The sequence below is a fragment of the Amphibalanus amphitrite genome, unplaced genomic scaffold (genome assembly GCF_019059575.1).
Source record: "Amphibalanus amphitrite isolate SeventyFive unplaced genomic scaffold, NRLGWU_Aamphi_draft 000883F_arrow, whole genome shotgun sequence".
NCBI lineage: Eukaryota > Metazoa > Arthropoda > Thecostraca > Balanomorpha > Balanidae > Amphibalanus > Amphibalanus amphitrite.
This window is the reverse complement of record NW_024882377.1, coordinates 188,762-206,815: the sequence shown is the minus strand read 5'-3', so window position 1 is coordinate 206,815 and position 18,054 is coordinate 188,762. Positions and strand designations below refer to the sequence as shown.

At 51.1% G+C, this 18,054-nt stretch overlaps 1 protein-coding gene across 25 annotated transcripts in view; it reads left to right on the top strand.

Moving 5' to 3' along the window:
• The first annotated feature begins 6,248 nt into the window (after nucleotides 1-6,248).
• Nucleotides 6,249-18,054, top strand: part of LOC122367622 — a 100,798-nt gene continuing 88,992 nt past the window's right edge. For 4 of the 25 annotated variants that reach the window (XM_043340898.1, XM_043340900.1, XM_043340912.1 and 1 more), the window contains exons 1-8: nucleotides 6,251-9,345; nucleotides 9,964-10,143; nucleotides 10,570-10,699; nucleotides 13,687-13,892; nucleotides 15,234-15,257; nucleotides 15,537-15,675; nucleotides 16,568-16,675; nucleotides 17,193-17,391. In XM_043340898.1, the coding sequence (XP_043196833.1) occupies nucleotides 6,485-9,345; nucleotides 9,964-10,143; nucleotides 10,570-10,699; nucleotides 13,687-13,892; nucleotides 15,234-15,257; nucleotides 15,537-15,675; nucleotides 16,568-16,675; nucleotides 17,193-17,391 (3,847 nt within the window). In that variant the 5' untranslated portion in view covers nucleotides 6,251-6,484. Of the gene's footprint in view, nucleotides 9,346-9,963; nucleotides 10,144-10,569; nucleotides 10,700-13,686; nucleotides 13,893-15,233; nucleotides 15,258-15,536; nucleotides 15,676-16,567; nucleotides 16,676-17,192; nucleotides 17,392-18,054 lie in introns of all 25 variants that reach the window. The other 21 variants (XM_043340917.1, XM_043340901.1, XM_043340899.1 and 18 more) reach the window with 13 other exon arrangements.

Genomic DNA, 18,054 nt, shown 5'->3' with positions numbered 1-18,054 from the left:
CAGCTCAGTGGCAGCGCTAAACCTCATCTGGCAGCACTAAACCTCATCTGGCAGCACTCTTGCAAGGTCATTTTCAGCGGTCATCAAACTCCATTGTGTATCTTTTGAGGTGTGCTTTTCGTAACTTGTTTCGTGCGTTGGACATTTATATGCGTGTGGAGTACCCAGTTCACTGACCTCTAGCTTGGAATGTCGCTAGTGAGACCGGCTAAATGATAATACCTGCGCAAACACATCACAAAAAGGTGCAAGTGAAGAAACTCTTCAAATGCTAGTAGTCGTGCGATTGCAATCTGCCAAGCTGCAAACGACTGAAGTTCACAGGTTTGATATTATCTCAACCGCTGTAAAAGTCCCTCGAACAATATTCAGAGGAGGCTTATCGTTTCATCAACCACATTGTACAAGGAGGTGGCGATTCTAACTCAAGAAAATCACCGAGCAACTTTGGATGGGAATCTCGTCGCGATACCCCGTCTGGTAACTTCGTCTGGCAGCCTCGTCTGTCATTCTGCAGCCCGTAACGACTGCTCCAGCCTGACCGGATGTTGTCGCAGGCGACGACAAAAACTGGCGTGAGAGGTATTTGATTGCGTCATTAGTTTGAACGTGTCAAACAGGGTGCCTGGTGGCTTGACGTAGCTATAGTTGAAACGTGAAGGTCAATTGAAACGATACTGCTGACTGTGAGAAATGACACACGTATGACGGACTGAATATACAACAAAAATTAGCAGCGAGTGAGAGGTTACCACGGCTTCACATCGGAGAGGATTCACGCCAAGCTTTTGACTGGTGACGTCATCTGTGTAGTGACGTCACAATGGGCAACAGTCTGTCAGGAGGGGGCACGGCAGTGACCCCATCAGCACCGCCGGCCGAGGAGAGAACAGAAGATTCCTCCTCTAAAAGCCAGCAAGAGCATGAGGAGAGTCATAAAACTGATCAGAGTCAGAGTGTCACTCAGAGTCCAAAGACCGGTCACAGCACACGCAGTCAGAGTCAAAGCCTACCGCGTCGACCCGAACGATCTTCCCGAAAACAGACGTCGTCGTTACCGCCTGCTGAAGATTTCGCGGCCCTTGCCGAAAGACAGGCGGCAGTGGCTGCAGATGAAGGCGATTTCTACAAACCGGTCTCTGAGAGCGCCACGGAGGTCATTCCGATGGTATTTGCCACGCCTCGCTCGCGTCGGAGAGCAGTTGAAGCCGCGAAGCGGATGGGTTTGATTGAAACGGACCGCGAAGCGCCTGCGAAGCGTGCTGTGGTGGTTGAGACGCCTGAGAAACGGGAGCGCTTCGCCCGTAACGATTCACCGACGCCAGATGATGACAGTGAGGTATACTCGTCCCCTGTTGGATCACCAGGAGCGCTTCGCGAAGCGGGTGCCTCGCCAAGAGATTCGACCTGTTCAGAAGACCCTCTGCAACTTCTGGAAGACATGCGTGCTGCTGATGGATCGCTTCTCTCAGATGACTCGCGACCCGTGAGCTTCAGCCTCGCTGGCGAAGCGAACGAAGCTAACCGAGCAGGCGGCGAAGCGGGTAGAACTGGCCGTGATGCGCTTCGTCTCGATGCGAGTCTCTTCGAAGAAGTACTGCGTGCTTCACGGAGCAGTTCTGATGAGAAAGATGAACGGCTGGAGCGAGTCCTCGGCGATATGCTTAGACCAGACAATTCACTAGCTGACTTCAACTTCGGTCTTGGTGTTCCGTCAGCTGGACGTTCATCCAAGTCACCCGGCACAGGCACAACTGGATCCTCAAAATCACATCGTCAACGCATGTTCCAATTCGACGAGACACCTTCACACACTGACAAAACTCCCTGCGACTTATCAAATACCCCAGACATCTCTAACCGCTCCCGAGACACCTCAAACATCCCTTACGCCGACGACACATCTTCTCTTGACACCTCTTCCACTCGGGACGACCTCTCGGGGTCAATGACCTCTGGGTCAGTTGGACCGGACGCTAGCATCGATTCCTCTCCGGAAGCTTCCTCGGCGGCGGATTTGTACAGAAATAGACTCAGCGGGCAGTCGTGCCACGGTGGAGGCGGCGGCGGCGGCGGCGGAAGCCAGCCAAGATTGACAGACACCAAGCGAAATGAACCGACACCTCATTTCTCTCCAGACGGCGAAACGAGCGCTATGGTGATGACGCTCACCTCTCAAGTCTCCTCGTCCAGTAAGCCAGCCAGGCCAGCCAAATCTAGCGCGAAGTTACCAGTGAAGTTCCCTACCAAACAAGTCACGAGGGACGTTGAAAAGCGATCTGAAATGCATCTGAAGGCGCCACAGGGAGTCAGCGCCGCTCTTTTGAGAAAGGCCAAGGAAGAGTCGCCTTTCTATGATAACGTTGACTATGGTGACTCACCTAGTGGGAGCAACAGCGTGGGCGGCGTTGAGGCCCAAACAGCCTCGGGCACCGTGCCAGCACGTGTCGGCCAACAGGTGGCTTCTGCTGTGTCGGCGGCGGCGGTGACAGCGCCTCTAGCGGTGAGTGTGGACACTTGGGATAGCTTACGTGAACAACAGGTGGCGTTGGCAGTAGCGCTGGCTGCACAGACGGACGATGAAGAAGAAGCTGTTTGTTCGAGAGAGTCATCCCTGCGCCTGTCCATGTCTTCGCTGGATTCTGCTAGGACTGAGGATCTGTTTACAGACGACACTCCCGCCGCGGCTGGATCCGTGCCTCTCCGCTTCACTCCTGGCTCGCGTGATCGAGAACCCTCCTTCAGTGATGATTCTCTTCGCTTGTCTTTAGTCTCTGACATTACTGTTGATACGACGGACTGGGAGGGTGGGTCACTTGTGTCCGAAGAAGCTGAACTTGCTGCTACGGGACGAAGACTCAGCTATCGAGACGAAGATTCCTGTGCATCAGATCCTCCGTTTGAGCGACATCTAGACGCCGATGCTACGCCAAAGCTACAGAGAAGGAACAATACACAGGTCACACACGCTGAAGTTCATTCTGCGGGCCCTCAGGTGGGGTCTAACAGCGCCTCAGTGATCTCTGGCCGCCCTCCTCGGCCGCCTGGATCCGCCTCTGGCACGACCTCGGGTCGATCGCCACCACTGCCATCTAGTGGTAGCTCGGTGAAGTATGAGTTCCACAGTGCGCCGGCGTCTGAAGGCGGTTCGTCTTGCCGCCCGTCTCCTGATAGTGGCTGTCCGCTGGATCGATGGCTGGAGAGTCCCACGGCGGCCAGTCAGGAGTCAGAGTTCTCGGGATCGCCACGAGCGGCGCCACCGTCGCCTGCGGTCGGAGATGACGTCATGGGTCAGTGTGATGTCATAATTGAAGATGTTGAACCTTCTGAAAGCAGAAACGAGGGCAGTAGCCAAAATGATGACAACACTGGCCGTAAAGATGACAGTAAGCGAATGCGAGGTGACTATGCTTTTATTAACGTCAGTCGCATGAATAAATCCACAGACGTCACTAGTGCAACATTCACCTCTTCTGAAACCAGTAGCGCTAAACCAAATACACCACCTGTGGAAATTACCAAATCCAATCAGAAACCCCAGGATGACATTCGCAGTTCGACCAGTGCCACTAGTGACACCACATCTCACACAAAACGCACCCAGAAAAACATCGAGCTGTCATCAGCTTCGACAACTTCGACGACAGCGGAGGGGACGGCGGTGACGACAGCGGGGGTGGAGACGACCATCGAAACGTCATCGGCGACAGGTGAGACGACAGATGAATTGATGAGTAAAAAAGCGGTACCGGGAGAGGGTTTGGTCGGTGAGGATGAAGACGACAAACCTAGAAAGTCAGAGCAGATGAATGAATGTGCTTCAAGACGAGAAAAAGAAGTTGTTGAGCCGGTGCCGACCACTGAGGAGGCAGCAGGGATGGAGATGGCGAAGGCTGACACATACTCGCCCGAAATACAAACGACCTGGTCACGCGTTGCTGAAAGCCAGGAATCTCACAAACAAGCGGCTATTGTTTCTGCCCAGACCAGAAAACACGGAGCTGCCCCGGAACACGACGCGTCACTAGTCAAGACCACAGTCCAGTTCGACACCAAAGATAGTTCATCTCCTCAAAGCTCGAGAATGAAACGTGAGCCAGATGCTGGGGTTATTTTAGACGACCACTCGTCAAATCGTGCGAGCAAGCACCCAAGTTTACCTAAGAGCGACCTATCAATGCGTTCAACTGCCAGCTCATCGTCGGAAAGTACGCCCAGTCTCTCTTCAGCTTCTGGTAGCACTATTCGACCGTCATCATCCCCACAAGCCTTACCTCCCAGCTCTATTTCATGCAGTCGTGAACTGTCGACTTCTCTTCGATCAACACAAAATCTCTCCACCTCTGCCCCACCGACCAGAGACTTGTCCACCACTATCCGGCCAACCAACAATTCACCCACCTCTATTATAACACCAGCCCGTGATCTACCCACCTCTATTCTATCCTCCCGTGACCCTCTTATGTCTCTTTTGATAAGTCGCTGTCCAGAACCTTCCTCACTGGAAACCATCATCGAAGAAGCTCAGTTGTCCAGCTCTGCCGACTCAGAACTCAGTCGCCGGCTCAGTGGTGAGTTGAGTCGTGAGTTGAGCACTGATGCCGAGGAGAGTGAAGGTGGGGGCGAGGAAGGCGCCTTCTGGACGATTGAAGAGAGAGGGTTGGATGTGTTGGAAGAGGAGGATATGGACGGAGGAAGCATGTGGGAGGCGTTGCGGCAGATGGAAGAAGAGGAGGGAAGAGTGGGTGAACAGCAAGAGAGGGAGAGTGAGGAGGGTGGGGAGAGAAGAGCAGCAGAGTTGGGAAGGTGTGAGATGGAAGCGCCAGCTTTGATTGAAACGAAATCCAGCATACCGGATAAAACGGAAGGGGATGATGTAAATATGACGAGAGAACCATCTAAGAAAAGTCATCAGCAGGACACTGATCACGATGATACCATGGACAGTATCGGCACTTTTCAAAGCGACAGAGCTATTGATGAGGCTGATGATGAAACAAACGCAACCAGACCCATAGATGATAAGATAAAAACTTCTGACAGTGAAGAGGTTGAAAATAAAGATGATTCAAGTGCTGAGAGTCATCAGTCTGAAAAATGTCATCCTAAAATAGGTAGTGAAACTTTTGAGGCGGACAAGTCAAAAGAAAACCGGAAAAGTGGCAAAATACAGCTAATCGATACAGTGATCATCACGTCTCCAAAATTACCACGCAAGAAACTAGTTGACAAAGTAGAACTGAAACCCTCTACAAAATCGGTCTCAAAATCAGTCGAACCAAAGCCGGCAGCACTCAAATCTTCGGATTATACGAAACAACAGCAAGAAACTACAGCTGCCAAAAACTGGAGGCTCTCTGATGCAACGAGTCGTCAGCTGGAGGAATACCTCGCTGAAATGGACCGTGAGCTACTGAAGGAAGGCTCTTCCAGCCCTGAAGCTGCCCAGGCAGTGGACGAACTTGCCGAAGCTGTAATTCGAAACAGTTTTAACGGCGAGACTGATCTCCAACGTCTCGCCGACGAATTTGACGCCACTTATCGAAACATGTCTAGACAAAACTCAACCGACCAACCCTATACGGACACCCAGGAAAGTGACAGCCACGTCACAAACGTCAAGAACAACATCAGCGGAAACGTCTGCGCTGATCCTGACACAGCGACTACGTCACCCGGCGTCACCAACGCGTCGGAATCACCCAATCGACATGCCGAGAGCACTCCGAGCCTGTCAAGCCCGTCTAAAAATACCTCCTCATCCCAACCCCGAACCGTCCCACCTAAAACTGTCATGGCCGTCCGTTCGTCGGCGCCGTCGGTTTCGTCGGTAGCGACGTTAGCTTCGTCGGCACCGACGACCAAAGTGACAGAGGAGACGGAGACAGGTCGGTCCTCCGCTCAGATGTGTCAAAAACCATCAGCGGCACGCTTGACCGCTTCGGAGATGACAGCGGATCGCCGGCCAGACGGCGATGGCGGCCAAGTGTCGTCGCCAGAAACGGCGACGAGGACGTCGTCGACATCGGCGGCGGCGCGGAAGGCAGAGTCGGAGACGGTGACGGGGGCGGGGGTGGTTCAAAAGACACGCCAGAGAAAGGTCGAGGCGGTGGCAGCGGCTGCGGTTGAGGGAAATGAGACTAATCGGTATTCGGATGGGTTCTCAGAGGTGGATGCTACTCTTCAGCAGTTGGAGGATGATCTGATTGAGCAGCTGACACGGATGAGGGATAGGGATTTGTCTGAGCTTACGGTTGAAGAAAAGCGACATCTGTTTGAAACGGCGAATTATAGTAGTGTTGAAAGGGGGGACAATGTTGGCAGTGCTGAATCAGATGCTAAAATTGATGTGGATTCCATTCGTGGAAGGCTTTCCAGCTACGCAGACGACGTTGGTGACACTGATGACGTGAAGAGACAAACTGAAGACGCCAGCGAAAAGGATCCGTTAGAAATCGACCCTGACGAGCCTTATGATGAGCTAATGTATGCGGCCCGCGCCATGGCCAACTTTAAAAACGAAAAGCAGGGGCAGAGCAAGAATCGAAAACATACGGAAGAAAACAAAACAGGCTACACATCGAATGCACGACCAAGCAATCAGCCGAAATCTGATTTGTTTTCACAGTATGATAGTGAGCGCTCGGACACTCATAATCCCGTCGTATGCAGAAGTTCGGATGTAATTATATCCGATAATTACAGAAAGGGTGGAAATACAACACTAGCCGCTCTTTCGAGTAAAGCAAAGTTAGATTACACCTCCTCTTCTCCCTATGACGTTGCAAGTTCAGGAGACGAGTTGCAAACAGAGACTGATGAACATACAGATGATGAACTAACTCAGCGCATGCTCACTGAGGGCATCATATTCTCAGAAACTGATGAAGACGTTACGCAGTCAGAATTGCAGGGAACTTCAGCTCATACACCGGAACTGCCTGAAGTGACGTTCATAGATTCCGATCACTGCGAGCCTGTTGATGTGCCAGAGGAAGGGTTGAAAACCTCTGCAAATACAGACGGAAGAACGGGAAGTAAACGAGGACCACCCCCACCGGTGCCACCAAAACCTCGTGTGCCTTACAGACACGATCATGATCAAGTGTACGGCATTCCATCGAATGATACAAAGTCGTCTACCGAGGTATCATACACCGATGAGCGCCGCCTAGCTTCTCTAGACAGTCCTTCACGTCTCCAATCACAAGATGACTTTCAGCAACCAACCCATCACTCTCAACTACCACACCCTTTCACCGAATTTTCATTCCTCCCAACCCAATCACCCACCCACCCACTGACCATCGAAGGTTCCGATAGCCAGGGCCACATTGTTGGCAGACCGTACAACTGTCAAAGTCGTGTCGCCAATTTTACCGCTAGTGTCCCAGGTCAGCTGGGATTCTCCTGCCAAGGAGAGGACACAGGCGACGCGGGCCAGGCAGTACCGGCGCGAGAGGGCGTAGAAGAAGGTGGGAAGCCGGGAGATCGGCCGGTGGTGGGTGGAGATGGTGGGAAGACATTCAGTGACTTGGTGAGAAGGTTTGAGGAGCAAGAAGTGGAAGATTTAGATAGAAGAGCTGAAACTGTTTTGAGGGAGACAAGTGACATTGAATACGGCGAAGGCAAAGACTTTTCACGCCGAGGTGAGAGAAAACGGCATTTCACGGAAGAGAGTCTAGGAGCAACACAGTTTGGAGCTTCCGCTAATCAAGAGCGTAGTCTAGGAAAACAGTCAAGTTTTGACGAATCCCTTGGTCAACGATCTTCGAAGGCAATGGAGATCGAACCTGGACATGTCAAAAGCGCCAAAAGCTCCATTCTGTCATCTGTGAAATCCTACACTAAGACATCTACAGAGACAACTTCCAAGACGATGACGAAAAAGACGCTGACCTCCGAGACTAACTCGATGATGCCACCTGCCGATCAGGATGGCGAAGCTAGTACTGGTGATGTAGATCAGAACGGAACCCTCTTCATGAAAGTCCGTGCTACCACGCCAACAGGAAAGACGGCTGAGAAGACGAGTCGAGGTGGTCCAACAGTGCTGACCAGCTCTGGTGTCACAGGGGCTGGGTTTGGTGGGAACAGCGCCAAAGATATCGAGTCGTCTTGTGAGGTGATGTCAAGCTCTCACGTCAAGTCTTACGCATCCAGTGACGTGAAAACGAGCGGCATCGGAGCAACATCTACCGCATCTGGATTCAAGTCGACGCCGTCGAAGACAACAACGCCAACATCTGGTACAACATATTCTCAAGCAGTGTCAACATCTGCCACAACCCATACTCCCTCTTATCCCAAGCCAACAGCTCCGAAAGGAGGTGCCGGGGACGCCGCTTCCACGACCAGTGATGATCCTGCAAAGACGGCTGAAGAGGTTCTACAAGACATCCGACGCAATCTTGATGAGGTTGCTACAGGCTCGGTGCTGGTTAGGTCAGAAGAAGAGGCGCTTCGTAGAGAGATGCGCAAGCTGGAATCTGCTTCGTCCTCGCTGAAAGTCACCGAGATGCTGGACATGATGGAGGAAAAGAAGAGGGAGGAGATGTCGACCAAGCAGACGAAGAACGAGGAGACGAAAATGTCCCCCGCCAGTGGCCAAAAGACGACATCAGAGAAAGACGCGACCAGCAAGACTCTTGAAGAACGAAACTCACGTGGAGAAGTGACTGACAATACTTCCGAAGGTGCGGCGCCATGGAGAGGAAAGACTGCAGCGGGGAGAAAACGTCACCGCTCCCAGTCAGCTGCTACTAATACTACTACTGTGGATGCCATGGGTCTCGAACCGCCGGTATCCTCAACAACTGGATCTTCAGCACCGCCTGCACCACCTGCTCCACCTCGCCGCTCGCAAGGAGTGTGTGGATCACCTCCTCGAGCTCCCGCCTGGTTTGAGGGCACTGGAGCCGCTGATGCTGCTGCTGGTGAGGCTGCTGGTAAATCTGCTGGATACACCGCCAACACTGCACCATCTTGGTCTTCTTCAGCTCCTGTAACTTCTCAACATACCTGGACTCCTCCTTCAACCTCCAAACCTCTTCCCACCACAACACCTCCCTCACACTTCACCTCTTCTGGAGCACCTCCCGACTCCTTCTCCCCTCCTCCACCACCCCCACCACCTCCTCCAGCTCGTTGTGGGTCTCTAGGTTTCTCCACTCGCCCCCGCTCCAACTCAGTACCTGGTCTCGCCCAACCTCCCGATGTGCCCGATCAAGAGAGACCAGAAAGTGTCTGGGATTATACGGAGACGGGTGGATGGAGAAGACCTGGACGATGGCCGAGTTCGCACAGCGTCCGGTCCGGACAAGAGGAGTGCGTCGATACGCTGAGGTGAGAAGGTTGGGATTGCTTTCGATTGAGGATGCGATTGGGGGACTAGATTGGGTTGGGTAACAATGCTTGTGAGGAAGCGGAGTAAAGTGTTTGATCAGTGCAGGAATGGGCTGGAACGGTTCGAAGGGAAACTGTAGGTTTTTGGTCGGATTGGGAGTGAGTTGGGTAATGGGTTCAACCAATTTGCAGGGGAAGAGTTGCGACCGTGGCTGATTAAAATTTTGGTTCGGAATGAGTTTGTATTTATATGGTGCTGATGGTTACTATCGTTAAGTCTTGAATTGGAGGACTTATGAGGCAGGATGTGCAAACATATGAAATTATGAAGGTTGCAGCAGTGGAATCGTCCGTCTGTTGTGCATCCGTGTTCATTTGCTCGCTTACCCGTCTACCTAACCAGGTTTTGGCACTCCTTACCCCGTTAAGCCTTTTTCATTATTTTATCCGGAGGTATACGAGTATAACTAAAGGTATCCGGAGGTACTCATATGTAGGTATAATCACTACCACTTGACCCACCTCTTTTGACTGCTTCCAATGTTACTCTCCACCCCTTTACCCACCCCTATCTCCAGATACTGGTACTATCAACTCCTAACCCATATCTATCTCCAGATACTGGTACCCCGAAGCTTTTGTCACCCGTCGTAGCCGCAGCGGTGACCTCCACCGCAGCAGAGAACGCCTCCCAGCCTGGGATGCAGACCTGGATCAGTTGACGGACGCTCTAACAGAGAGGAGACTGAAGAATCACCTGTTGGGGCAATGGCTGGCGGCTGGGGACGCACCCGATAGGTAGGTGATGGCTGGGGACGCACCGGATAGGTGGGTGAACATTGGAGCATGTAGGCTGGGGACCGTGTGTTGAGCTTAGTTTAGTTTAGTTTTAGTTCAGTTTATTTCACAATCATCCACAGGCACAAAGCCAGTTACGGACGAAGTCTTATGTGTAAAACGATTAATCCTAAAAACAAAAATATGGAGCAGTGGTCCTTGCTTAGAAATGTGTGGTAGAATCATGATGCAAGCATTTAAATCACGTTATTTCATCAAATTTCTCACAGAGCTTCAAGGCTCTCACTTTTCGCGTGCCGCTATTGTTCTCGATCTCCGTTATAACGCTTCCACATTTTTTCCCGCGCATTTTTCACATTTCTCCCCCCCTCTCTCTCTCTCTCTCTCTCTCTCTCTCTCTCTCTCTCTCTCTCTCCCCCTCTCTAGTCGCCCGGACAGTCGCCTCAGCGCCGGCAGAAGTCTGGTCTCGGGTCGCAGTCGATCACTTTGGGACCTCAGTGACCTCGGTGGGAGGGATGAGACGCCCAATCCCAACCTGACGCGACTGCTGGACCAGGTAAGGAAGGGGGAGGATGACTTCCCAGCGCCAAGGCTAAGGATTGGAAGATAATCGGTAAATGAGCTTGACTGGACATACAATAATACTATTTTTCGAGTATGTCGATTACGCTTACGGAAACGGCATTCTGCACAGGGGCGGATCCAGGAAAACTCCAAGGGGAGGGTCATGAATCGAAGTGGTGCCCCTACCTATACCCAAAATTAAAAACTCAACGGATTTCGTCCACTTCATTTTGGTGGTGCCCCCATTTTCAGTTTTTTATTTTTATTTTTTATTTTTAGTCAGTATCTTACCTCTTAGCCACAACCACATTTACCAATTGTAAGCAAGTATATATGAATGTGCTATGTGTATATATGTTGTGGACGCTGAGTAATGAGTACTTACCAGGAACGTTATCAGGTAAGCAAATCGTTGTCAGTCCGACGAACTTGACCCTGGCGTCTAAAGGGTCTGTCCTTGACACTTCAGGCTTGTCAGGGGCACCAAAGTCCTTCCAGGGACACCACAAACCTGTCAGGGGCACCTACGGCCTTGTAGGGGCGCCACAGGCCCGCCAGGGGCACCACAGGCCTGCCAGGAAGCAGGGGCACCACAGGTCTAGCAAGTATACACGACAGGCCTGTCAGGGGCACAACGGGCCTGTTGGGCCCATGAGCACCCCTAGGGGCAGGGGCACCACAGTCCTTCCAGGGGCACCGCAGGTCTGTGAGGGGCACCAGCGGCCTAGCAGGGGCACCAGTCAACACAGGCCTGCCAGGGGCACCACAGACCTGCCAGGGGCACCAGAGGCCTGCCAGGAGCACCACCGACCTCGCAGGGGTAACTTGGGCCTGTCAGGGCCCAGGGGCACCACGGGCCTGTCGAGAGGCACTTCAGGCTTTTCAGGGGCACCATAGTCCTCTCAGGGCGCAGGGGTAGCAGGGGCACCAGAGGCCTGCCAGGGGCACTACAGGCCTAGCAAGGGCACCACTGGTCTATCAGGGGCACCACGAGCCTGTCATAGCCAGGCATCTCAGGCTTGTCAAGGCCCAGCGGCACCACAGGTCTGTGAGGGGCACCAGCGACCTAGCAGGGGCACCAGTCAACACAGGTCTGCCAGGGGCGCCACAGACCTGCCAGGGGCACCACAGACCTGCCAGGGGCACCAGAGGCCTGCCAGGGGCACCACCGGCCTCGCAGGGGCACCTTGGGCCTGTCAGGGGCACGACGGGTCTGCCGAGGGGCACTTCAGACTTTTCAGGGGCACCAGTCCTCTCCGGGCGCAGCTGGGCACCAGAGGCCTGCCAGGGGCACCAGCGGCCTAGCAAGGGCACCAGAGGCCTGCCAGGGGCACCACAGGCCTAACAAGGGCACCACGGGCCTGTCAGGGGCACCTCAGGCTTGTCAGGGCCCAGGGACACCACAGTCCTTCCAAGGGCACCGCAAGCCTGTCAGGGGCACCAGAGGCCTGCCAGGGGCACCACAGGCCTAGCAAGGGCACCTCTGGCCTGTCAGGGGCACCTCAGGCTTGTCAGGGCCCAGGGGCACCACAGTCCTTCCAGGGGCATTACAAGCCTGTCAGGGGCACCAGAGGCCTAGCAAAGGCACCACAGGCCTGCCATGGACACCACAGGCCTGCCAGGGGCACCACCGGCCTTGCAGGGGCGCCTCAAGCCTGTCAGGGGCACCACGTGCCTGCCGGGGACACTTCAGGCTTGTCAGGGGCGTTACAGTCCTGTCAGGGCCCAGGGGCACCAGGCCCGTGGTGTCCCTGCTAGGCCTGTGGTGCCCCTGGCGGTCCTGTGGTGCCCCTGTCAGGACTGTGATACCCCTGATAGGCCGGTGGTGCCCCTGGAAGGTCTTTGGGCCCCCGGGCCTCAAGGGGGGGGCCATGACCCATGTGACCCCCCCTTGGATCCGCCCCTGGATCGTGCTTACGTGCAAACTGGGTCCAAACTGACTTTTGCACGGCACCCTACTAACTGGTCCCCAACCGTGTACCAAATTTGAGCGCAATCGGCCCAGCCGTTCTCGAGATCTGGAAGCGCCCCCTGCACGTGCGCACGTGCAGTAGCACCTTAACCGCAACACATGGAAATGCATTGCCTGGTGGGTGCCTACCTGTATGCCAAGTTTCAGCGAAATCGTCCCAGTAATTACCGAGTTATTAAAATGGGAACAAATTTGACACCTCTTTTTGTTGTATTTTGCACGTGCACTGAAGGTGACCCACATGCATCGAGAGTATCCAATTTTTGGTAGAAGGGATGTTGCTACCCTACAAAAATTACCGCAATTCAATCGCCCAAGCGGCTGGTGAGATATGAGCCTCTCAAAATAACTACTTTTGCAAAACAGCTTGAACACCCTTGACTTTTCACGTGGCACGTGCCACGACGGTCACGGAAATGTATCAAAAGTAGTCAATTACGGGGTAGAAGGGATGGGGCTACCCATCAAAAATGACCGCAGGCCAATCGGTCCAGCGGTTGCTGAGATATAAGCCTCTCAAAAGCGTTACAGGCGGGGCCGGGCCGGGCCGGGCCGGGCCGCTCATACTGAGATTTTTCCGTTATATTGAAAAGACTCACTTCGCTCGCTGCGCTCGCTTGCTCGTAACTATTTTTCGAGTATGTCGATTACGCTGTGTCAATTTATTGTGTCGACTGTATATAATCCTGGTATTCACTGATAACGCTGTGCCACAAATGCCTTCATTCTTCATACACGAGCTACGTCGTGTCATTATCATTATGTAATGGTGATCAAATGTGTAGTTTTATGAAATCCTAGCTAGTAGTATTGGTGTCTGTTATTATGTACAATCACCAATGTATTGCACGTCAAATATCGTTATGGTGCATCGTCACATCGTTATTTGTGACATCGCTATGTTACAAAATGGACAGACTCCACCGTTGCACTTTGCGACCATCCCAACCTTACCCACGCCCGTTCACCCCATCACCCCCATCTACTTTCTCCCTCTCCATCTTCAGGAGATGAAAGAAGCCTTCTTCGAAGAAGCCCTCCTCGAGCTGATGGAACGACGTCGACGTCCCGCTACATGGGGCGGCTCACAGCCCACACCGGCCCGCAGTCTGTCTCTGGCGGACCTATGCAGACCGCCGAGATTTGATGAGGTGGATACGCATATTTATGATTATGAGCGGGCTCAACCGTACCGATCGGTGCCTGTGCAGAGGTAAGGAGGAAAAGGAGAGAGGGTTGGGATGTATTTTGAGTGTCGGGTGGGGGTGGGAAAGTTGTTGAGAGATGAAGAGTGCTTTTGTAGGGAAGGAGGGGTAGAAAGTTCGGTACTTAGATATGTAATGGTAGCTTGGCTTTGTGAAATATATCGTATACTGCCTGTTGGAAGTGTGTGTACTTTAGTGATGTAGGTATATTGGCATGCATAACATGCCACATAGTCTAGCCCTCGCCCGCACATGGGGGGGGGGGGGGGTGGTTGCCACCCCCCCCCCCCAGGCAGTCTTTCTGCTCTGCACTCAACATTTTTAGAGCTAGAAGGCTGATTTTTTGTATAGCTGCTCGTCTATCCTTTCTTGATGTCCACTGAAAATTTCAAGTTTCTGTGATTTTTGGTTTCGGAGATATGACCTTGTTTTTAAGGTCATGTCATGACCCAAATGGCCAATTCTCAACATCTTGCGTTTGCCATGGGCCTTGTGAGCTTTTGACACCCTGATTTCGGCCTTTTTTGCCAGTCTTACCTCCCACCTATCATGGAACATGTTGTTCGACGATGTACAGGGGTCAAGGTCAGGGTCAAGGTCAACCTAGGTCATCTAAGATAATTGCGTTTTAGGCAAGCTGAATTTACTTTTTGTGAAGTTTTTTGACTGCATTTTTGGTAAAAGCTTCTCAGATCATGCTTTCATGTGATATGGACCCAAAAACAATCGGTGCACACATCAGTATACACACAGACACACACAGACATACAAACACATATAATTGACCTTGACCTAACTTGACCTGAAATGACCTCAGCAGCAAAATTCTGGTCGGATAGTGTGACAAAGAGGTTCTAGCTGGCTTGGCACCGGAAAACAGCATCGTCATCGGTATTTGCTAAGCAGCGCACTTGATATCCAACGGTGACCCAAAACAGCAACATTTTTTAGTTTGACCTGACCTGGAAGGTCAATGACTGACCTGAGAAGGTAAAACTGGGTATCATTGGATTCGTCTCTTCCCAAAGAATCTTTTTGGTCTTTACTGCTAAGCTCTATCTCCAACAGGAACGAAATGGCGCGGGGGGGGTGGCAACCACCCCCCCCCCCCCATGTGCGTTCTAGGATGGGAAAATGGCATGTGCGGGCGAGGGCTAGGGATGTATTAGATAGCACTGCCTGCTGAGTAAAAGGGTGACGAAGAAGTAGTTAGTTATACCCTGTCGACATTTTCAGGCTTTCACGAATGGGGTTCCAGTTTAGTGTAGCGCTGATGGTATATGTAGTTGATAGTGTGACTTTCCATGCACCCATTCTTTTGCTTGATCAATCACCTCATTTGTTTTCAGTAAAACGGATGAGGAGAAAAACAGGTAAATATAAAAGAAGTGTTTCATTAAAAGTCATGTGGCACCAAATGACGATTCATTCTAGCTTTCTTGCTGATGTTTCATTATCTAATTAATAGATTAATACTTCTTCTAAATCAATTGTTCTAATCAACAATCGTTTCAGTGGTTTGACACGCTTTTTAGCATGATTTATTTTATATAATCATCAATGGAACAGTTGTCTTGTCACCTTACCAACACAGTCACTCAATGCCTTTCATAGTGTACCAAACTGAATAAAGATTATCTCTCCCTCTACAGGTACGAGCACGCGGGCCGGGTCGACTCCTTCCTGCCACCTGATGGAGCGCCCACATACGCCGCCCGACTGCGCTGTAGGCGCGCTGAGCCACCATCGGGGGATACACCGCTGGCAGAGCAGATCTACTCCGAGTATCAGGTGAGGGAATGGTTTAGGTATATGTTTTAGCTCCAATGCTTGAAAGGGAGGGATTGATAAAGCCGAGGGAATTGATAAAGGGAATAGAGGGATTTGATAGAGGGAGCATTTAGCGAGTAGTAAAGTAATCTTGCTTTTAGCGGAGCTTAGGGGCTTAGGCTTTGACCCCTTCCGCCTGGTTACTGATTACTGTGTTGTTAGATATGAAACCAATAAGATGGCACAGCATATTCATAGTTAGTTGATGCTGTGTTTCATTTTGCCGTGTATTTATGATGAGCATTGAGCAGCCATAAATTATCAGCAAAAATTAGTCCGTTCATTTGTCAGAAGGTCATTATCGATACACTGAACTGGGCCGTCTAGCCTGACCGAAGTCAGCCAATTGGGTCGCATTCGTGTCCTGTCCTACTGTCTGCCAACTGGGGCACGTGCCACGTGCCACGACGCCACGTGCCACGTACTACGTGCCAGAAGTGCAGTCATACACCGTGGCTACCGATAATGTGATGTTTTAGGGTGTAATCGCATAAGTTATTAATTACCGATAAGAATAGTGTGTTTGGAATTGGTTGGCAAAGGTCTACTAGCATAAATAAAAACGCGCTCTTGAATATTAAACTGTCATAACTTCATGAAGGCTGCACGGTAGATAAATATCTACGCATGTATTCACTATTCTTATTACCCGAGGATAGGATAGAAAGTTGGATAGGAAATCAATCAATATCGAGGGCATTGAATGAATAATTTGCCTGATATCTAGGTATATAAAATTATGTGATTTGGTGCTAATAATAATATACGTGCCATTTCACTTTAGCTGACTCATGTATTTTTTTCAGCCTCAGTGATATGGTTTTCCCTTATTTTCCACTTATTCCTATTTCAGGAGAAACTGGTGGAACGAATGGACAGGAAGGCGAACGGATCTCTGAGACTCAACAAACCCAAGAACGAGCTACCTCCTGAGCCAAGAGAAATCGGCGTGGAACAACAGGTAACGTATATATACGTATCTCGTATAATATATCGTATATATCCGCATCTCAGAGGGCTAGATATGGGCTAGAAATGAGGTGGCTGTGGCTACATGTGAGTTAGAATAAGGGCCCGTGTAGCTTAACATGGGTTTACTATAGGTGTATAGAGCGGTTGTGAGTTTGAACAGGTGTGAATGTGGAGTTCCCCAGTGCTAAATGTGATCCCGATTTAGAGAAGAGAAGTCGGTGGATAGGTTGTGCGATAAATAGGAACTAAAGTTTGACTTGACATGCCCTGGGATAAATATGTAATAAGACTTTGTTGTAATAAGTTGCGACGACAATAAGAGGACACTTTTTCGTTTCAAATATGATGCAAACACGTAGGTTGATAAAAAAGAAAAATCAGGCCTGTTCACAGGAAGCAGCTTCAGAGGATTTCGAAAGGCATCATCACTTTATTATTCTAACTTTACTAGTTACCTGAGAGTATCTCACTGCTAACGTCTCACCTCTCACCTCGTCTCACCCCAGGTGCGCCAGGAGTTCCTCGGCCGTGTCCAGGAGCGGAAGGAGAAGTACGGAGCCGACTGGGATCCCAAGGATCAGGATCAGGATCCGCACCGTCGTAGGGGGAAGGACGAAGAGAGACCAGAGTTTACTATTGAAGGGACGGCGGAGGGTATCAGCGAAGCTATAGCGGATGATGTCAAATATCTACTCCAACATGACGGTAAGGATTGGGATCGGAATGGGCGTAACGGTACGAGAAAGGGAAATAATGCTGTGATTAAATCAGGGATGATCGGCCTTTTTACGTTTGCTTACTTTTTTAGATAAGTATTGGCTATTTTTTTGCGAGATAAATGCTAAATACTAATGGTTTACGATGCCTGTGAGATATGGACCACATTTTCTATGAAGCCCTGTGTTGTAAACCATTTAAGTGGATTCCCGTGATTATTCTTCTCGTCTATTTTGCGTTAAGTTTTGCAAGTAGCTTACAGCATGCATACCCCTACATAAACACAGCTTCATAGCAAATGTTAGCAGGGGACAGGGATGCCAATCGAAATGCTTTTATTTGAAAATATCGGTACTGAATGGCTACATGCGGCCATCGCTTTAGTCATGAATTGAACGCCTGGTGGTGGGGTCGGAAACTAGCAGCTGTGGTACAGGTGTCGCTGGTCTTGCCCTGACTCACCGGATCGCCTGAGGCGTGGTTGGTAAAAATTAGCACATGCAAATTTGATAATGCAATATGAAAAGGCAGGAAGGGTGTTGGCAAGTAACTGTTCGATTGCTGATTATGCGAGTATAGGACATATGTTACCACCCTGTCGCATTTTTTTTTGCATTTGCATAAAAAAGCGCGGCGCGTAGGGTAGCTTGC